The 17,303-nt window shown below is 58.9% G+C and overlaps 2 protein-coding genes across 7 annotated transcripts in view; both read right to left on the bottom strand.

Annotated features, from left to right (window-relative positions):
• Nucleotides 1–1,956: 1,956 nt before the first annotated feature.
• CACTIN (cactin, spliceosome C complex subunit) lies at nt 1,957–7,762 on the bottom strand. 2 transcript variants are annotated; one of them, XM_064734406.1, is made up of 10 exons: nt 7,460–7,762; nt 6,537–7,038; nt 5,591–5,686; nt 4,999–5,144; nt 4,753–4,915; nt 4,531–4,648; nt 4,156–4,348; nt 3,707–3,829; nt 3,305–3,597; nt 1,957–2,639 (listed from the first exon to the last, which is right to left on the bottom strand). In XM_064734406.1, exons 1-10 carry the CDS (start codon nt 7,669–7,671, stop codon nt 2,149–2,151), a joined length of 2,337 nt encoding a protein of 778 aa, XP_064590476.1. In that variant the 5' UTR covers nt 7,672–7,762; the 3' UTR covers nt 1,957–2,148. The 2 variants fall into 2 exon arrangements, with proteins under 2 accessions (XP_064590476.1, XP_064590477.1); XM_064734407.1 differs by having other exon boundaries at nt 3,305–3,573; nt 7,460–7,761.
• Nucleotides 7,763–9,782: 2,020 nt separating this feature from the next.
• Nucleotides 9,783–17,303, bottom strand: part of PIP5K1C (phosphatidylinositol-4-phosphate 5-kinase type 1 gamma) — a 52,844-nt gene continuing 45,323 nt past the window's right edge. For 3 of the 5 annotated variants that reach the window (XM_064734408.1, XM_064734409.1, XM_064734411.1), the window contains 4 exons: nt 17,141–17,245; nt 16,762–16,894; nt 12,594–12,677; nt 9,783–11,755 (listed from right to left, as the gene is read on the bottom strand). In XM_064734408.1, coding sequence (XP_064590478.1) covers nt 11,753–11,755; nt 12,594–12,677; nt 16,762–16,894; nt 17,141–17,245 — 325 coding nt within the window. In that variant the 3' untranslated portion in view covers nt 9,783–11,752. Of the gene's footprint in view, nt 11,756–12,593; nt 12,678–15,535; nt 16,303–16,761; nt 16,895–17,140; nt 17,246–17,303 lie in introns of those variants that run through there. The other 2 variants (XM_064734413.1, XM_064734412.1) reach the window with 2 other exon arrangements.

Here is a 17,303-nt window from a genome sequence, read left to right as displayed (position 1 = left end):
CGGCTGGATGCCCGGGCAGGTTTTCCTGACCCCGGCTGGGCACTGAGGGGCTGCAGAGCCATCGTCCCGCCACCCCTGGGCTGGAGCAGAGATTGGGGCAGCGAGAGCCCCGGCGGAAGGCAGGGCCGGCCCGCGGAGCTGGATCGGGCTGGCCCCGAGTGCCGGGACAGGAGCGGCCCCGCCGGCAGCGGAACGCGGGGCTCGGCAGCCGCGGCTGCCCCAGGTGGGGCCGGGTGTGCCCGGGAGGGCCGAGCCCATCACGGATGATGGGACACGGGGCAGTTCCACCACCGCCCTGCCCGGGCACCACCCGGCCGAGCCGCTGCGGGCCCTGTTTGTCCCGAAACGCGGGGGAGATGAGGGCTGGGAGGAGCACTGGGAGCAGCCAGGTCAGGGAAAAGCCGTCAGATCCAGACCCCAATCTGGCCCCGGTACGTGGCTGGAGGCTGCAGCAGCTCTCGGGGCTCAGGCTCCTGTGGCCCCATCCAGGGCCTGCAGTCAGACGTGCAGGGAAAGGCCGTGCCTGGAAGAGGACATGGACCCTGTTCCAGCTGGAGATACAGTGGGACGGCTTTGCGGGAGCTCCCCCACCTCTGTGTGTGCCCAGGACAGAAAGGGATGGGCTGTGGGGAGGGAGGCTCTGCCTGGCAGCTGAGCAGGGAGGGCACCAACCACCAGCTTTGGGGTTTGGGTTTTTTTCCCTGTTTCCTCCTCCCGGGCCAGGCCTTCACTCACTTCCTGCGCCGAGCCCCAAAGCCCCCCTGCACAGGGAGCAGCAGGAAATAACTGCCAGGAAGGAGAGGCCGGGGACCGTGTCCGGGGCTGGCCCTGGGATGTCCGGCGGGATGGGGAGGGGGCACACACGTGCAGGACCACGGCAGTTGGGCTCCCCCATCTGCAAGAAGGCCAAGCCCCACAAGTGTGGGTGACCAGGGCAGGAACAGGAGCCCCCTGAGCACCAGCTCCCATGGTGGCTCTGCAGCAGAGCCAGGAGCAGGACAAGGCAACTTCCCTGAGCCATGGGGCAGCCCCCAAGGGCTTGGAGGCCCCTGCACAGCAGGATTGCCTCTGTCCTGGTGCTGGGGGACCTGGGCAGACCCCGAAGTCCCTGCACCGTGGGCCTGTACTGGGGAGAGAGTGGATGCAGGTAGGAAATGGTCTCTTGGTGAAGCCAGGGCAGAGGTTTCCTGCACTCCTGGGCACTACTGACCAGCACCTCATCCTGCCTGCCTGAACAGGCATATACACCCTGGGGTTTGGGGCTTGTGGGGATGGAGCCATGTGAGGTGATCCCAGAAGACTGTGGCTGTGCCCTTGGTCATCATTTGGTGGGACCAACACCAGCCAGCCCCAGCTCAACCCTGAAGTGCCTCTGAAGTGCCCAAAACCCATCTGAACATCACTAGAGGCCCTCAGGAACTCCCACCTCATCAACAGGATACTGGGGACTGCAACTGCTTCTTGCCCAGGGCAGGGAGAGCCTCACAGGCATGGCGTGGGAGGGACTGCAGGCTCTGGAATCCGGATTTTCCCCTGTAAGGAAATATCTCAACCAGCATCCCGCTCCTCTGCTCCACCAGAGCAGGCGCCGTGCAGCACTAAAGCCTCCCATGCCCCAGCCAGGACTGAGGGATGTGGCAGTGCTCCCAGGCTGGGGAAGCCAGATCCCATGGGAGGACGTGCCAGGAATGGGGCCTGGGGGAGGGTGAGGGGCCCCTCTATGAAACAGGACACAGGGCAGGGCTGAGCTGGTGCAGTCAAGGGCTCTGTGACTCCAGCTGGGGAGCAGCAGCTGGACTGGTCTGGCACTGATAAAGGCAGATGTTGGGACTGGGAGGAGGCTGGAGTGGGACAAGGAGCACATGGGGCTGACTCTGTGGGGATGGGCACTACCCAGTCCCCAGGGCTGGCTGGTGATGTCATGCAGGAGCAGTGGGGGTGCCCATGCCCAGGATCTCATGGCTAAAACAACCCTTATTTTATTTATACCAAAGTCTCTGTGTTCTTCATGATAAATGCAAGGACAGAGAAAAGCCTCAGGAATGCACCCAGTGCTGGGCCAGGCCTTGGGCCATGCACGGAGCAGTGTCTGTGCCGTGGGGTGAGAGCCCCTGCCCAGCCCTGCCGGGTGTCCGAGGGCACAGAGCCTCACCGGCGGTACCGGTACCGCTTGAAATGGAACCAGAGCTGGAAGATGCCGTTGGCAAACTGGCAGCGGAAGCCGTGGCGGTGGGAATACTCCCACTCCCTGTTGACGATCTTGAAGGCGATGTCCTCGTAGGGCGGCCCCGCATGGAAGCGCAGGATGGCGAAGTCCTTGTTGTCCTGGCAGGCCTCCAGGAAGTACTCGGGCGTCGAGCGCTTGTCAATGAGGTCGGGGTAGAAGATGTTGAATTTATAGCCCTGCACGATCTTGGGGGGGGGGTTGTCGAAGTCGTAGTGGGTCTGGTTGTACTTGTTCCACTCGAAGCCCGTGTGCACGCGGTTGAAGAAGCGGGGCTTGCGGGGCCGGTACTTGTCAGCCCACAGGTAGGCCTTGCCTGTCAGCGGCATCTCCACGCTGAACTGCGCCTCGTCCGCGCCCATGCCCTCCTTGGCCTTGCGGAAGAAGATGTCGTCGGTGCTCTCGGAGGCATCACCTGTAGGGCAGGAGAGGGGACATCAGGTTCTGCAGCGCCAGCCAGGCCTGGGCCGTGCAACATTGCTCCAAGAGAAGGAGCTGCTGTGCAGAGCATGCAGAACTGGATAGAGGAATGCACGGGCTGCCCTGTGGGCTCTGAGTGGGCACTGGGCTGAGTTGTGCTGGAAAACTCAACTAAAACATCCCTCCTGCCTGTCTGCACCCAAACACTTTGGTGGTACCGAGGGAGGTCTCCCAGGGAGCACCAGGAGCCTGAGCACCATCTCCCTAAGTGCAAACTTCACTTAGCCATAGCAAATTCAGGGTTGGTAAATCCTGTGCCAGCCTCCGCAGTCATACAGGAGACCCAAATTAACTTTATAACGGCGTAAAGAGTGGTCACATGCTATCCAAGTAGCTAAGATTAAAATGCAACTGAGCTGTCACAAGCCCAAGATGCCAATAAGGCCTCCCCATCAAAGAAGATCTTAGAACAACGATTAATTGAACTGCTCCTGCCTAGGCCACAGTGTCCCTTTGCTCCAGGGGCACCCCTCTGCCAGATCAGCTCTGGGTGCTTGACCCAGATCCAGCTCTTGCCCTTCCTGAGGGCAGTGTCTTCTCCAGTCCTGCACCCCAAATCACTGCACACCCCCATGCTGGGCAGGCTGCCCTGGGGCTCACCTGTCACCTGGAGCTGCTGGCGCAGGAGCAGCAGCCGGTGCGTGTCCTCCTCAGCCTCCAGCACATGGGCGTCGAAGGGCAGCTCGTTGGGGCCCAGCAGCCGGGGGCTGTACTTGCCCGCATCGTAATCATCCAGGCTCTGCTGGATCAGATCCTCCTCCATCAGCACGGCCTCCCCCTCCGCCTCTCCCTTGGCCTCTGTGTCCTGCTCTGCCTCTGCCTCTGAGGATGGCCCTGGCTGTGCCTCCAGGCTCTCCTCGGGATCCAGCCTGCATGGAAGGGAGAAGAGAGGACTGGACGAGGATGGTACCCTCGCTGGCTGCCCACCTGAGCTCTGCCTCGGGAAGGGAGAGGGCACAAGGCTGCCTTTGTGCCCGGGGACAGGCCCAGGTGCTTGCTCACCTGTCACTGGGGGAAGCTGGCTCCCGCTTGATGATGGGGAAGAGCGGTTCGCTCTCCACACCCTGCTCCTGCTTCAGCTTGTACAGCTTCTGACGCAGCACGTCCTGGTGCCGCTCCCGCAACCTGAGAGAGGAGAGGAGCTGTCGGTCCCACCCAGCAGAACCACCTCACTCCCACTGCCCAAAGCTTTGACACCACCTCCATGGGCAGAAACATGCCAGGCGTGGATGGCTTTGGGCTGAATAAGCCCCAGTTCAGTTCCCTCTTGGAGACCTCACTAAACACCACCACTGCAGAACGGCCTGTGTGTCCTGCCCTGCTCCCCTCTTGGAAATCAGCCATCTCAGAAAAGGCAGAACACCCTGCCCCATTCCCTCCTCCAATTGGGTTTATGCCTCCCCAGCTCTGCCCACGGCAGGATCTGCACTGCTGCCACTCTCTGCTCTCACCTGGCCCGAGCCATGTAAGCCTTCAGCTGCTGCAGGAGGCTCTCCCAGTACCCGATGTCCAGGTTGGGCCCTCCCGCCCGGATCTTGCTCTCGATGCCCTGGTACAGAGCTTGCAGCTGGTTGTACGTCTTCCCCTTGAACACGGACTGCACATCTGAGCTGACCGAGGCGTTGACACCATCCCGACGCTCCCCTGCACAGGCGAGGGCAGCCAGTCAGTGTCCAGGCACCCAGCTGCCCCATCCCAGTTCTGCTGACAGCCAGGGACAGCTGCCAGACCCCCAGCCTGCATCCAGCAGGTCTGAGAGAGCCCCTCTGGGCCTGAGCACACAGAGTGACCCCAACACCCCTACCAGGCTCTGCTCTCCTGCTCACCTGGTCCTCCTTTCCCAGAGGCCTCCAGCTTGCGGAGCTTGGCTATCTCGTCCTCTGTGATGATGGTCATGTCTCTCCAAAAGTCCACGTTCTTTCCTTGCTCCAGCTCCATGTACACCTGCAGGCAGAAGACACATCAGGCACCTGCTCCACAGCGGGGGCAGAAGAGCAGAGCTGGTAGAGAAGCCCTGAGCCCAGGCAGGGGGCCAGCAGAGCAGGCACCTGGATGTCCTCCACCAGGTCCTCCATGTCAGAGACAGTCAAGCCATTGAGGAAGGTGTAGGGCTCGTGCATCTCCACAGCCAGGTCATCATCCTCTGCGCTGATGTACTTGGCCAGGAGATCAATGGGTTTCGCCCTCCCATCCCGAATCCGGATCTTAGACCTGGCGAAGGGACAGTGGGGGACAGTGAGCAGTGCCATCGTCTGCTCCCTGCCAGGCCTGGCTCTGAGCAGGGCCACACCTACCGCAGCTTGGCCTGCTGCAAGTGGAAGTTGTCCTCCTGCTCTTCCCAGGTTTTGAAGTGCTCTGCCTCCTTCTCCCGCTGCAGCATCTCCAGCTCCTGCTCCCGCATGGCTTTTTCCCGCTCCCGCTCCAGGCGCAGCTGCTTCACCTGCCCAGGGTGACAGAGCTGTGAGGCCACTGTGGATGGGCCTCTGTGCAAACACCACAGACCCCTGCTCGAGGACACAGCCATGCCATGACCTGTCCCTGAGTGGCCTTGGCTCCTGCCATCAGCCTGAGCTCCTGGAGAGTGGGGAGCCAGCAGGGCCAGGCTGCCTGGGCCCACTGCCAGCCCTGTGGGAGACAGGGGACACAGGCACAACCGAGTGCCTCAGTGTCATAACCTGGCATTGTCGTCCTCAGCACCTCCTGAGCTTAAACCCAAGGGAAGAGGTTTCTCATCCTGGAATAGCAGAAGCCAAAGTTCTATGGCCCCTACAATCCTACAGACTGGACACACCCAGGAGAAGAAAAAATGGGGCCTTCCCAGTGAGAACCAGGCTGTAAACAGGGCTCTCTGTTAGACAGTGACATGGAAAGGACATCTTATCCCACCTTCTGCAGCTCCAGGCGATTGTCCTCCTGGATTCGCTTGTTCCTCTCCTTCAGGTCCTTCTCATCCAGATGGCTGATCCCTTTCTTTTCCAGTGCCTTAAACAGAATGGCCAAGGGAAGCTGTGGAACCCAAGGACCTCCACAGCCCCTTGCTGGCCAGCAAATGCTATTCCCTTCACCTGTTCCTGCTGCTCCAGTGAGGTCTGATGCTGGTGAAAGTCCCTAAGTCACTCAAACACTGCTCCTGAGCCCCTCAGCAAACCCAGGCTCAGCCCACACAGTCCACTTGGCCTGATGAGGTGAGTGCCAGGACAACAGTACCATGGAATCATGAGAGAAGGGACCTTAAAGTTCATCTCATTCGACTCCTGACATGGGCAAGGACACCTCCCACTGTCCCAGGCTGCTCCAAGCCCTGTCCAGCCTGGCCTTGGGCACTGCCAAGGATCCAGGGGCAGCCCCAGCTGCTCTGGGCACCCTGTGCCAGGGCCTGCCCACCCTGCCAGGGAACAATTCCTGCCCAATATCCCATCCAGCCCTGCCCTCTGGCAGTGGGAAGCTGTTCCTCTTGTCCTGTCCCTCCAGGTCCTCGTCAAGTTCTGCTCCAGCTCTCCTGGAGCTTTTGAGCCACTGGAAGGAGCTCTAAGGTGTCCCCAGAGCCTCCCCTTCTCCAGAGAGCCTTCTCTTCTCCCTAACCCCGAACACCCCCACTCTCTGTCATTCCTTTAGCAGAAGTGCAGCGTTCCTGTTACCACATCCATGTCCCTGACTCAGTAAATGGTGCCCAGCACTCAGCCTGCAGCTCCCAGCAGCTCCAGGATCCTCTCCTGCCCTTGACCCGTCTTCTTATCTCCCCACCCTGGATACAGACCCCACCTGAGGCACACATCCTCCCCTGGCTGCCCCTGCCTGTTCCATTTGGCTGCAGGGCCAGGGCAGAGCTCACCTTGCTCCAGATGAACGTGCCCAGCAGGTTGTTGTCCCCGAAGGGATTGTCGGTGTTGGTGTAGCCCATGTACTCTTCACCCCAGCCCATCTTCTCCCTCTTCTTTCTCTCCTTGGCCTCCTTCTTGGCCAACCTCCGTGCCCGCTTCTCCTCGGGCGTCTCCAGGGCCTTCATCAGAGCCGCCTGTTTCTTCTTCTCCTCCCTCAGCCTCAGCCGCTCCTGCAGGCTCAGCTGCTGCCCCGGCTCCTCCCGGCCGCGGGGCCGCGGTGGGGAGGGGGAGCTGACGGAGGACACGGAGGATTTGGATCCATCTCTCCTGCGGCGCCGCTCCCGGCTCCGCGCTGCCCGGTCCCGCCCGCGCTCGGGGCTGGAGCCGGAGGAGCGGCCCCGGGACCGTGAGCGGGACCGTGAGCGCTGCTTCCTCCGCTCCTTACGGTGCCGCTCCCGGCTGCGGCTCCTCTTCTTCTTTTTCCATTTCTGTCTCTCATCGCCGGAGTCCGAGCTGGGGGAGCACAGCCGGGCTTCAGCGGGAGGAGGGCACGGCAGTACCGGGCACGGGTGAGGCCGGCCCAGCACCGGCGCCACCGGCAGCACCGAGACAGCGAGGAGTACCTGCACCACCCCCGCGCCTCCGACCGCTCCCGGTACCTGCACCCCCACCCCTGACAGCTCCCGGTACCTGCACCCCCATCCCTGACTGTCCCCGGTACCTGCAGCCCCACCCCGACCGCCCCAGGCCGGTGTCACGAGCAGCGCTCGGGGCCGCCCGCCCGCCCCGAGTCCCCGGCCCTCCTCGAGACCGGCAGGGCCGAGCTCCCCCTCCCGTTCTCGGCGGTGCGGACAGAGCCGGTTGGGGCCGCGCGGGCCCCGGCACGCTGCCGCACAGCCACGGCACGGCCGCTGCGGGCCAGGCGCGCACTCACCCCGAGCTCGGCTCCCGGCGTCGGCCCCGACTCCGACTCCGGCTCCTGCTTCGGCTGCGGTATCGGCGCCCGTGGCTCCCGGACCGCGAGCGCCCCTCTCGGTCTCGGTCTCGGTCCCGCTCCCGGTCCCTGTCCCTGTCCCGTTCCTTGTCCCGGTCCCGTTCCCGCTCCGAGCGGCCGCCCCGGCCCGGGCTGCGCGACCCGGAGCCCATCGGCAGCGGCGGCTCCGCCCCGGGGCCTCGTGGGGCCTCAGCTCACCAGGCTGCCCCGCCGCCCGCCTGCGCCCGCCCCGCCCCAGCAGCGGCGCCGGTGCAGGCAGGCGGGCGGCGGGCAGCCCTTAGCGGGGCGGGGCCCGGCCCATCCCCGCCGTTACCGGCCCGGCCGTGCCCGCGGCGCACAGAGGGAGGCGGAGGGCGGAGCTCGGCACAGGCTGCGGAACGCTTTATGGAGCGGGTATAGAGCTCTGGAGACGGGCTCCCCGGAGAATGAGGGGAAAAACCCTCAAAACAACCGAGAAAAGAAAAACAGCGCTCAGGCCTCGAGCCCCCGGAGCAGAGCCGGGATCGCGCCTCAGCATCGGCGTCCCCGTCCGGCCGCGCCCCCTCCGCCGGACACGGACACGCGGGGGATCAGCGACATCCACGGGGACAGCCACCAGGACACGTGGGGACAGGGACAGCCACCGGCACAGACTGCGCGGGGTAGCCGTGGACAGAAACCCCCTCAGCCATGGCCTGGCTGTCCCTTGTCCATCCGGGAAGCGCTGGAGCAGTGGCTGGCAATGAGGAGGGGACTGCGGGGGCGATGGAGCCCTGCAAACGCCTCTGCCCGCTTTGGAGCGAGGCCTGCGAGTGCTCTCGCTTCACTAAAACACTTCCCACCCTGCAATTCAGCACACGTGGCCGGAGAGGCAGCGGCGACCAAACGCTGCATGCCCTGTGTGCTGCTGAGGGTCTCTGCGAGCTCCTGGGTTTGCCCCAGAGCCTTTACAGGAGCCTGACTGCAAACTCAAGGACAGAGATGCCCATTTTCTCCTGCCAGCCCCTTAGCTGGCAGGGAGAGCTCACCCGCAGCCCCAGCAGCAGGCAGTGGTCAGGGCATGTCCCCTGTACAGAGTGTGAGATCCCAGCTGGGACCGTGGCACAGCAGTGGCACAGACCTGTGTGGGAAGGGGCTGTCCTGCAGGGTCAGATCTCAGAGTACAGGACTTGTGGTGCCTCCTTTAACGATGGAGAGCCTGGACAGCACCTGCTGGGTCTCTAAAGGGAGCCTGGCACAGAACAGCACCTCAGGCCCAGAAGGAGCTGAGGTGCAGCTGGAGGAACACGCAGAGCAGGGATACTCTCTCCCATGAGCAGGTGCTGTTCCTGCCCAGGCAGCACTGGCAGGGCCTGTGACATTCCAGAGCTGCTGCTGCTCCCTTGCAGTGCCATGCACGGGGGCCAAGAATGAGCTCTAAAACCCAAGGTCCTTTCAGCCTCCCTGGGAAGCAGTTCCCCAGCACTGGGAGCTGCTGGCCCAGGAGGTGACACAGCAGGGATTGTGCCAGCCTGAACAGGGGCAGTTTCCATTTCAAATCAACATCTGTTTACAGGAAGGTTCCTCCTTGTCCCCTTGACAAAGCTGTTCTAAGCCTTTGCCTATCCTCTTACAGGACCACCCCAGCCCATCCAGACCTGCTCCAAAGGGTCCAGCACTACAGAACTGCACAAGGATCATCTCAGAAAGGGAACACAATTCTTTGAATTGGATGAACATGCTGCAGGAGCTCTGGGTTCACCCCCTCTCTCAGGACTCAAGCACAGCTCCAGCTCACAAAGCTCATTCTCTGGGAGACCAAACAGCTTTAGACCCCCTAGAAATGAGGGGAATAAAATCTCCACCAACGATGCTTGAACCATCTCAAAAAAGATGCTTGATTTCAGGTGGCTGGAAAGTCCTGATGAGGCCAAACCCTCCAGCCCCTGACTGAGGTGGTCCCAGGGCAGGGCCCTGGCTCAGAACAGCTGAAGCCCACCCTGGTTCCCCCCCAGAGCTCCCTCCTCCAGCACAGCACCCAACAGCAGCAGCTGCAGCAGGGATGTGGCTTCCTCTGGCCTTCTACACACACTGCTGGAGGTAAAAGATGTTGAATTTTTAGCTTTTTGAAGCCCCTTGCCTTGAGCCCAAGGGCAGGTGAGGCTGTAGGTATTGCATGGCCCCCATTCCCCTCCACCAACCCCTGAGCCCCCCAGCCTGCAGAGCCCCTGGGTGCCACGGGAAGGTGGGATGGGACAGGAACTGCAGTGGGAGAACGAGCTGCCAAGCAGCAACAGAAAGGGGAGAGTTTCTCAAGAGACTTTTGATAGACTATTTGGTAAATACATGGATACATGAACAGCAGCAACTTGCACAATCCCCCGACTGTGCTTCCAAGAAGCACAACTCACAGCCTTCTGCATCTACAGGCAGGGAAGGGAAGTCCAGGTCCTGTATTCTGGGCAAGAAAAAACCATCAATTCCTGAAGATTCTCACTAAGTTCAGTACAGTACAGAAGGAAGAGCTTCCCATCAGCCCAGCTACCTTCTGGGACCCAACATAACCACTCCTGAGTGCTGCTGTGAAGAGATTGTGGGGCTGAGGCCTGAGAGCAGGGTCCTGCTTCCCCACCCCTCTGGCTGGAATCCAAGGACAGTGAAGATTGTAAAGGGAATACAGAGACTCTTTCTCAAGCGAGGTTCATAAAGCACACAAACAAGACCTGTCTCCCTCTGGTCTAAAGGACTTCCTGTTTTCCTTCTGGGAGATGAGGACAGGATTGCTGGATTCCAGACTATGCTATGATATGTGTCCTGCTGATGGATGAGCCTGAACACTACCCCTGACATCAAATCTCTCACCTGTAGCCCACAGCCCTTGCAAAGCAAACCCTCTCACCCACATTTCCAGCAGCAGTTGTGACCCCAGGCAGCACCCCAGTCACCCAGGTTTCTGTCCAAGTGTCCGTGAGCACAGCAGTGCTGACACAATTCCGTGGCAGAGCCGGGCTCCCATTGCTGCCTCCAGTGACTGGATGTGCCCTTGTGTCCCTGCCTGCCCTGTGGCAGGGTGTGAGCCCAGTGTCCGTGACCCCAGGGCTCACCCACGAGCACGTGAGGGGCTGAGTGGCTCCAGGAGGATGCAGGGTCTGGACAAGCCCCACGTGGGCTGGGCAGAGTGGGGGAATCGCCCTCCAGCGTGGCCGGGCTCAGGCGGTCCCAGTTCCATCTGTCCGTGCCTGCGGGGCGGAGCAGGCGGTGCCACGGGGATGAGGTGTGGACTCCAAGCACAGAGGGAGGGGTGGCAGCAGTGCAGCACAGGGGGAGCTGGAACCCATCACGACTTCGGGGAGAGCTGAGGAGTCCACGTCACTGTCACCAGGAACTGTGTGCTGGCCCGCACGGTGTCACAGACAGGAGAAGTCACTAGAGAGTTTGGATCCAAGTGAATTGGCATGGCTGCTTTGGACTATGGTAACATGGGAGCAATTCTATTCCATGGCCTTTAATACATTTCATTTTCATAGCACCTTTCATCCCAGGGTTTTAAGTGCTGTAACGGAAGCAGGTACTGTGCACCCATTAGCACGGGGGAAACCGAGGCACAGAGTGGTTTGGTGATTTGCCTTGGGCCACTTGGAAAAACCGTGGCAGTGTCTGGACAGCCTTAAACCTCCTGACTCCCTCGGTTGGTGAGACCACACTGCTGCCTCACATGAAGCCACTCCGCTCCCTGCCCTCCCCAGCAACGTGCTCCTACCCATTCTTCGGTGAAGTCTCATGCTCCTTTTTGATGCACAAATATATGACCAAAAAACAAAAGAAAGAAAAAAGAAGAAAAAAAAAAAAGTGCAGTAAACTAAATGTTTAAAAAAGCACATTTGTGCTGTCTCTGTGCAAAGATAAAAGAAATAAATACATGATTAAAAAATTAAAAAGGTTCACAGTATCACACATGGATAGGTAGCTATGGTAGTGCACATCTGGAAAACACTGTGTTACTACCCAGGATTCTCTACACCCAGCTAGAATTCTCTGCTGGGAGCTGCGGGTGAGCGGGTGGTTTCTTTGCTGCCCACGTCTGGGGTGAGTAGAAATACATGGTTATAGTTTTGCTCCATTCTGAAACGCAGTGCCCGGGATCCTGCAGTGCAGCAATACTGGTGTCAGCAAGCTCTTCCCCATCCCACTGGAATGGCTGCATCAACGAAAAGGGAACACATCGACCTGCAGAGGGAATCGCTGCTCTCTGGGACTTCTGTGTCTGCATAGAAATTACTGCAAGAGGCAGAGAGAACAGAGTCACAGAATCATGGAATCATTAGGGTGGGAAAAGATCTCCAAGAATACCAAATTCAGCATCAGCCCAGCACCACCACCACGTTCACGACTAATCCGTGTCCCCAGGTGCCACAGCCAGAAGTCATTTGAACACTTCCAGAGATGGCACCACTGCCCTGGGCAGCCTGTTCCAATACCTGACAACCCCCTTTCAGTCAGGACATTTTACCAAATATCCAACCTAAACCTCCCCTAGCACAGCTTGAGGCTGTTTCCTCTTCTGTCCCTTGTTCCCTGGGAGCAGAACCTGACCCCCACCTGGCTGTCCCCTCCTGTCAGGGAGTTGTGGAGAGCAAGCTCCCCCTGAGCCTTCTTTTCTCAAGGCTGAGCCCCCCCAGCTGCTCCTCACCACACTTGTGTGCCAGCCCCTTCCCCATGTCCACTCACTTCTCTGGACATGCCCCAGCCCCTCCATGTGTTTCTGGTTGTGAGAGGAAAGAGGATCAACCCCTGAGCACCAGTGCTCACATCAGTCAACTCTCTGTCCCGCCAACTTCCCAGCACAACCAGAGGCTGTTCTACATCCTCCAGAAATGGCAACATGTCTGGGAAACCTGAGCTCCCCAAAGTTTCTCCTGCACCAAACAGCTGGGGATAAGCCACAGTCCCTGCTGAGCAGGCCAGGGCTGTGCCAGCAGAGCTGCCCTGAGGGGCAGCCGGGCTCTGCCGCAGCCGTGCAGGAGCCCCACGCTGCCAGAGGCCGAGCTGACCCTGCAGGGGGAGCACAGACTGCGAGCGACCAGCGGGCACCCACACACGGCTCTTGGACACTTACTGTATCGCTCTCCTCATCGGAGACAGAGTGCAGCTGAGTGCTATAGTGGAGCGGGGAGTAAACCCAACTCCTCTCGTCTGTCGGCTGCCAGAGTGGCCAGAGACGGCAGGGAGAATGCAGGGAGAGCAGCAGCAGAGCAGGGAGCAAAGGAGAGAAGAGGAAAAAATAAAAGGAGAAAATAAAAAGAGCAGGAAACAATACAGTAAGAACAGCTGTCCACCTGGAGGGAGAGCACTGAGCCCAGAGGCAGCTCTCAGCAGAGGAGCCCTCCTCATCCTCAGCACACACCGGCTCCCTGCCAACTGGGGCAGTGGGGGTGGCACACCCTCTCCTCTCATAGGGAGAGTTTTAGAGCTTTTGAGATGTCAGGGAAACCTCAGCTCCTGGCCATGGCACCATCCTGGCTGCAGAGAAACTGAGAGATTTGGGAAGTGACTTACCTAAGAGCAGTGACAGCTTCTGGCTCCTGCTACCTGCTACCAGCTCTCACCCTCCTGTTTCCAGAGCCCTGTGCATGCTACAAACTGATATCCAGGAGGGCTTTTCCTGGGAAACTGGATTTGTTTGTTGTGCCTTCCTCCTTCTCTGCAGAAGGCAGTGGAGCTGGGGTGAGACCATGGAGGATGGTGGCCACAGAAAGGAAACAGTTATTGCTGAGATTTTGGGGACAGTGGAGTGATGGGAACAAGTACAACACAGGAGGCAAAACACAATGGGACCCTGAAAAGAATGAGGGGAAGGAGGTGTGCCTTGAGGGACAGTTATAATAGCACTGGGCACTGCTGTGAGAAGACACACACTGCTGCCTACACAGCACAGATTCAAGGGCTGGTCTCTGCTGACAGTGTTCCCAGGGGGGGCCCATTTACATTGCAAACAGGCTCTTCTGTCTCCAGAGGAGCTCCCACAGAGAAGAAACTGCCCCCTTTGACCCAGCCTGGCATTTGCAAAGGAAGATAGTGCAGAACTGGGTGTTTGGAAGAAGCCTGCAGTGTTCCCAGCCCAGGAACTGAGTGCGGCAGCCTACAATGTACAAGGAACTAAAAGAAGCCAGAGAAGCTTTGAAGCACTGGGCTCCACATGCTGAACCCCCCAGGAACTGCAGCTCCATTAGCAGAGACTGCTGGAGGAAGGAAGGCTGAGAAGCCCCTGCCTGGAGCTTCTCACAGGGCTCTGTCAGAGGTACAGGAAACCTCCCCACCACATCAAGCTTGTCCCACATCCTCTTTTTCATCCATGATGGTTCATCCATCCTGACTGAACCACATGCTCCAGCCAGTCTCCTTCAGAGCCTTTTAGGAGCTTGGATGCATGCAGGGAGCTGCAGGAGATGAAAGAGCACCCAGTGCCTGGCATTACCCCTCCCCTGCTGTTCTTGGCAGCCAAAACCCAGCTGAGGCGCAGGAGGGGCTGCAGGAGGAGTTGCCTGTTTGCCCAACAGCACCTTCCTCATGCCATCAGCAACAGCCAGGGGCACATTCCTGCCCCTGCTTCCCCATGCACCCTGCCTGTACCCCAAATGGGAGCACCAGGCTGCACCAGCAGCAGCACTGCCACCACCCCCTGGGGACTTTCCCAAAGCAGGAGAAGCTAAATGCTAGACCCCAGAACAATCTCAGCTCTAGATTCAGCCCCTAAGAGCTCATATGCCTCCCTGCATCTTTTGGAAAGGAAAATCCTACCTGCTCACAGAACACCTTCAGTAAGGAAGGGGCACACTGGTGATGCTGAGAAGGGCTGGAGAGCTGAAACCAGCCCTAACTCAGTGCCAGCTCCTGTCTCATTTGGTTTATGAGATGCTCCCCACAAGCTAAAACAGTTCTGTTTGCTACTGGAGCTTTAGAATCTTCAAAATATCTTAATGGTGTCTTTAAAACCCTCTTCCTGGGCTGAGGCAGCTGAGCCTGACATCCCCTATGGAGGCCCCAGTGCCTCTCTGGCCAGATCTGGTACTAAGACTCACAGAACAGTTTGGGATGGAAGATCACCCAGTATCCCCCCTTGCCATGGGCAGGGACACCTTCCACTACCCCAGGCTGCTTCAAACCCATCCAGTCTGACCTTGGACATTTCCAGAGAGAGGGCAACCACAGGTTCTCTGGGTAACCTGTGCCAGGGCCTCACTGCTCTCAGTTTTGCCAAGGGCTGGGTGAAACTACAGCCCATCCCAGGGTAGGAGCTGTGTCACCAGTCTGCAGAAAAGGGACAGAGCTCATGATTCTCTCAGATCCTACAAGGAGATCCACTGGTGTAATTTCAATATGCTTCCCCCATTTCTGCTGGGCTGGTTCCTAATGCCCACTCAATCCAGAGCCCCAGCCATTGAGAGAAATGGGATGCTGGCCCCAGTGTTTCAAAGCTGCAGCTCTGCTCCCCTACATGCTGTGCTGGTGTGGTCACTTACAATCCCAGAGGAATGCGAGGTAGTTCGGAGTCTGCGCTGGCGGGGAGAGTAAATCCAGTACCTCCCATCTGTGAACTGAGTGGCCCCAGGACAAGTGAGGTGAGAAAGGAAACAGAGGAAAAAAAGGGTGATGTGAAAGAGAGGATGAAAGAGAAAGCAAAAAACAAGGGGTTGGGCAACTCCAGGCCTGAACGGGTGAGCGGGTGGGAAAGCCGTGCAGGGAAGAGCGGCGCCCATGCCCTGCCACACTCTGCACTTTTATTCCCTGGGGATAAACAGGAGAATGAAGAGCTCTCCAGGAGCAGACTTCAGTCATCAGCCCACAGCCTCCTGGGACTGGGCAAACCCTCCTCTGCACACAGCATCCCTTCACCCAGCACTGCCCCTGAGCACTCCAGCAGGAGCAGCTGTGGTGCTGCCTGAGCGCACGCGTGCAGCCTCACCTGAGCTCCAGCTCAAGTGCTCTTCCAAGGAGAGCGCCCATGGGAACTCAAATCAGCTTTTCCCTTCATCCCAGCAGTGAAAAACACTCCACAGCACACGACACACATTTAATGCAAAACTCAGACTCAGATGAAGTATGAAATGCTGATGAGCAGTCAGTCACACTCTCTGTGAACACACTGCAGGATTTTCTCTTGGAGAGAGGTGCCCCTCAGGCTGGGGGCAGTCCATATGCCCAGCGACAGAGAGGAAGAGCAGCTGACCCTCACCAGAAGACACTTGCCAGGGGAGCAGGCAGGATCTGCCTGCACACAGCTGCCCTCCACAGGCAAGGAGGGGGCAGTGTTAGGGGAGCCGTTTGCATTTTGAACAGCATGCATCCAACCCCAAACAAGCTGTAAAACAGGGCTGATTCCTTCCACAGCTCCCACAAGCCTCAGAGCGACTCAGCAATGAGTAAGCAGCTCTGCAGCAGAGTCACAAGAGTCCAGGGGAAGGCCAATGCTGCATTTTAGTTTAGCCTGAAGGAGCCCATTGCATGGGCTCAGGTTGTCTCCAGCACCACAGAACTAACAGCAACAAGTCCGAGCAGGGAGGAGCCGGGCACCTCTTTTAATGAGGGTTCCAGTGCCCAGGCACAAGAGAGAGCTCAGCTCTCACAGGACAGGCACTCAGCTGTGCTCTGGGAATCCATGGGACAGGTACATGTTGCTAAAAAACCTCTTCTCTGGTCTGCAGGAGTTGCTCAGCCATTGTGGGAGCTGAGTGAGGACCAGCGCCAGGCTCCACGGCACTCTGCTGCCAACCACCAACTTACTCCCTGGCTCAGCACTAGACTCCCACTGCATCACCTAATGCAGCCTGCAGGGAAAGGAAAAGCCGGAGTTCACCAGAGCCCAGGGTCACCCTCTGCAACCACCTCCCTTTGGCTCTAGGCCATGCTTGTGTCAGGAATGCAGCCAAGATCTCTGGCTGAGGGAAAAAACCCTCTCTGTTGCACCCACATCACCTTGGGTTGTCCCAGGAGCAAATGTGCTGGCCTAGACAAACACTTGTGCTTGGAAGTAGAGCAGCACAGCTACAGCTACATCCACAGCAGGAGTGCCACCTGTGTGAGCCCCACTAGATGCTGTTCTGAGTTCTCTGAGTTTAATCCAGTTCTCTGCATTCAAAAACCCACCCAGCACCGAGGTCTCAAGGTGCTTCACACCAAGATGGTGCAGGGCAGCCACTGCCCACCTGACTGCCTGGAATGATACTGACAGCCCTGTCCAACCCTTCCCATCACCCCCCAAGGGCCAGGTGGAGAAGGTCTCTTACAAAGTAAATGTCTGTGACTGGCACGTCGTCTTCATCCGAGGCCTGGCTGGCTGGCTCCGAGGCCTGGCTGGCCGTCTCCACCTCTATGGTGGCTGGGGATGTGACAATGGCACAGGCTGAAGAAGCTGCCTCTCTGCACAGGGGAAAGAAATGACAGTCTAGTCACTGCAGTCAGGACAGGAGCAAGCAAAACGGATTTATTACAGAGGAGCTTCTGAAGATGCTATGCTATCACATCCTGAAAGGTCACGTCAGGGCAGGTCAGGTCAGTGCTGTGCTCAGCCTCACTGAACACCCATGACTCCAGCAAGGCCTCCAACACAAGCAGCCACAGCTCAAAACCCACTGTGTGGGATCTGCAACACTCTAGAACACTCACTCTTTGACTTCTTCTTCAGGAGCTACAATCTCAACGTCACACTTGGGCTCCAGCTCGACACTGATTTGCTGAACCTCCTCCTGGACCCGCCCCTCCTCGTGTGACCTGGAAACCAAAGGGGACACAGCTGGACATGAGACATGCACAGCCCTCAATTTTACAT

Source organism: Zonotrichia leucophrys, chromosome 28, assembly GCF_028769735.1.
Source record: "Zonotrichia leucophrys gambelii isolate GWCS_2022_RI chromosome 28, RI_Zleu_2.0, whole genome shotgun sequence".
Taxonomy (NCBI): Eukaryota; Metazoa; Chordata; class Aves; order Passeriformes; family Passerellidae; genus Zonotrichia; species Zonotrichia leucophrys.
The sequence above is the reverse complement of the archived record's forward strand: the minus strand, read 5'-3'. Positions and strand labels throughout refer to the sequence as shown.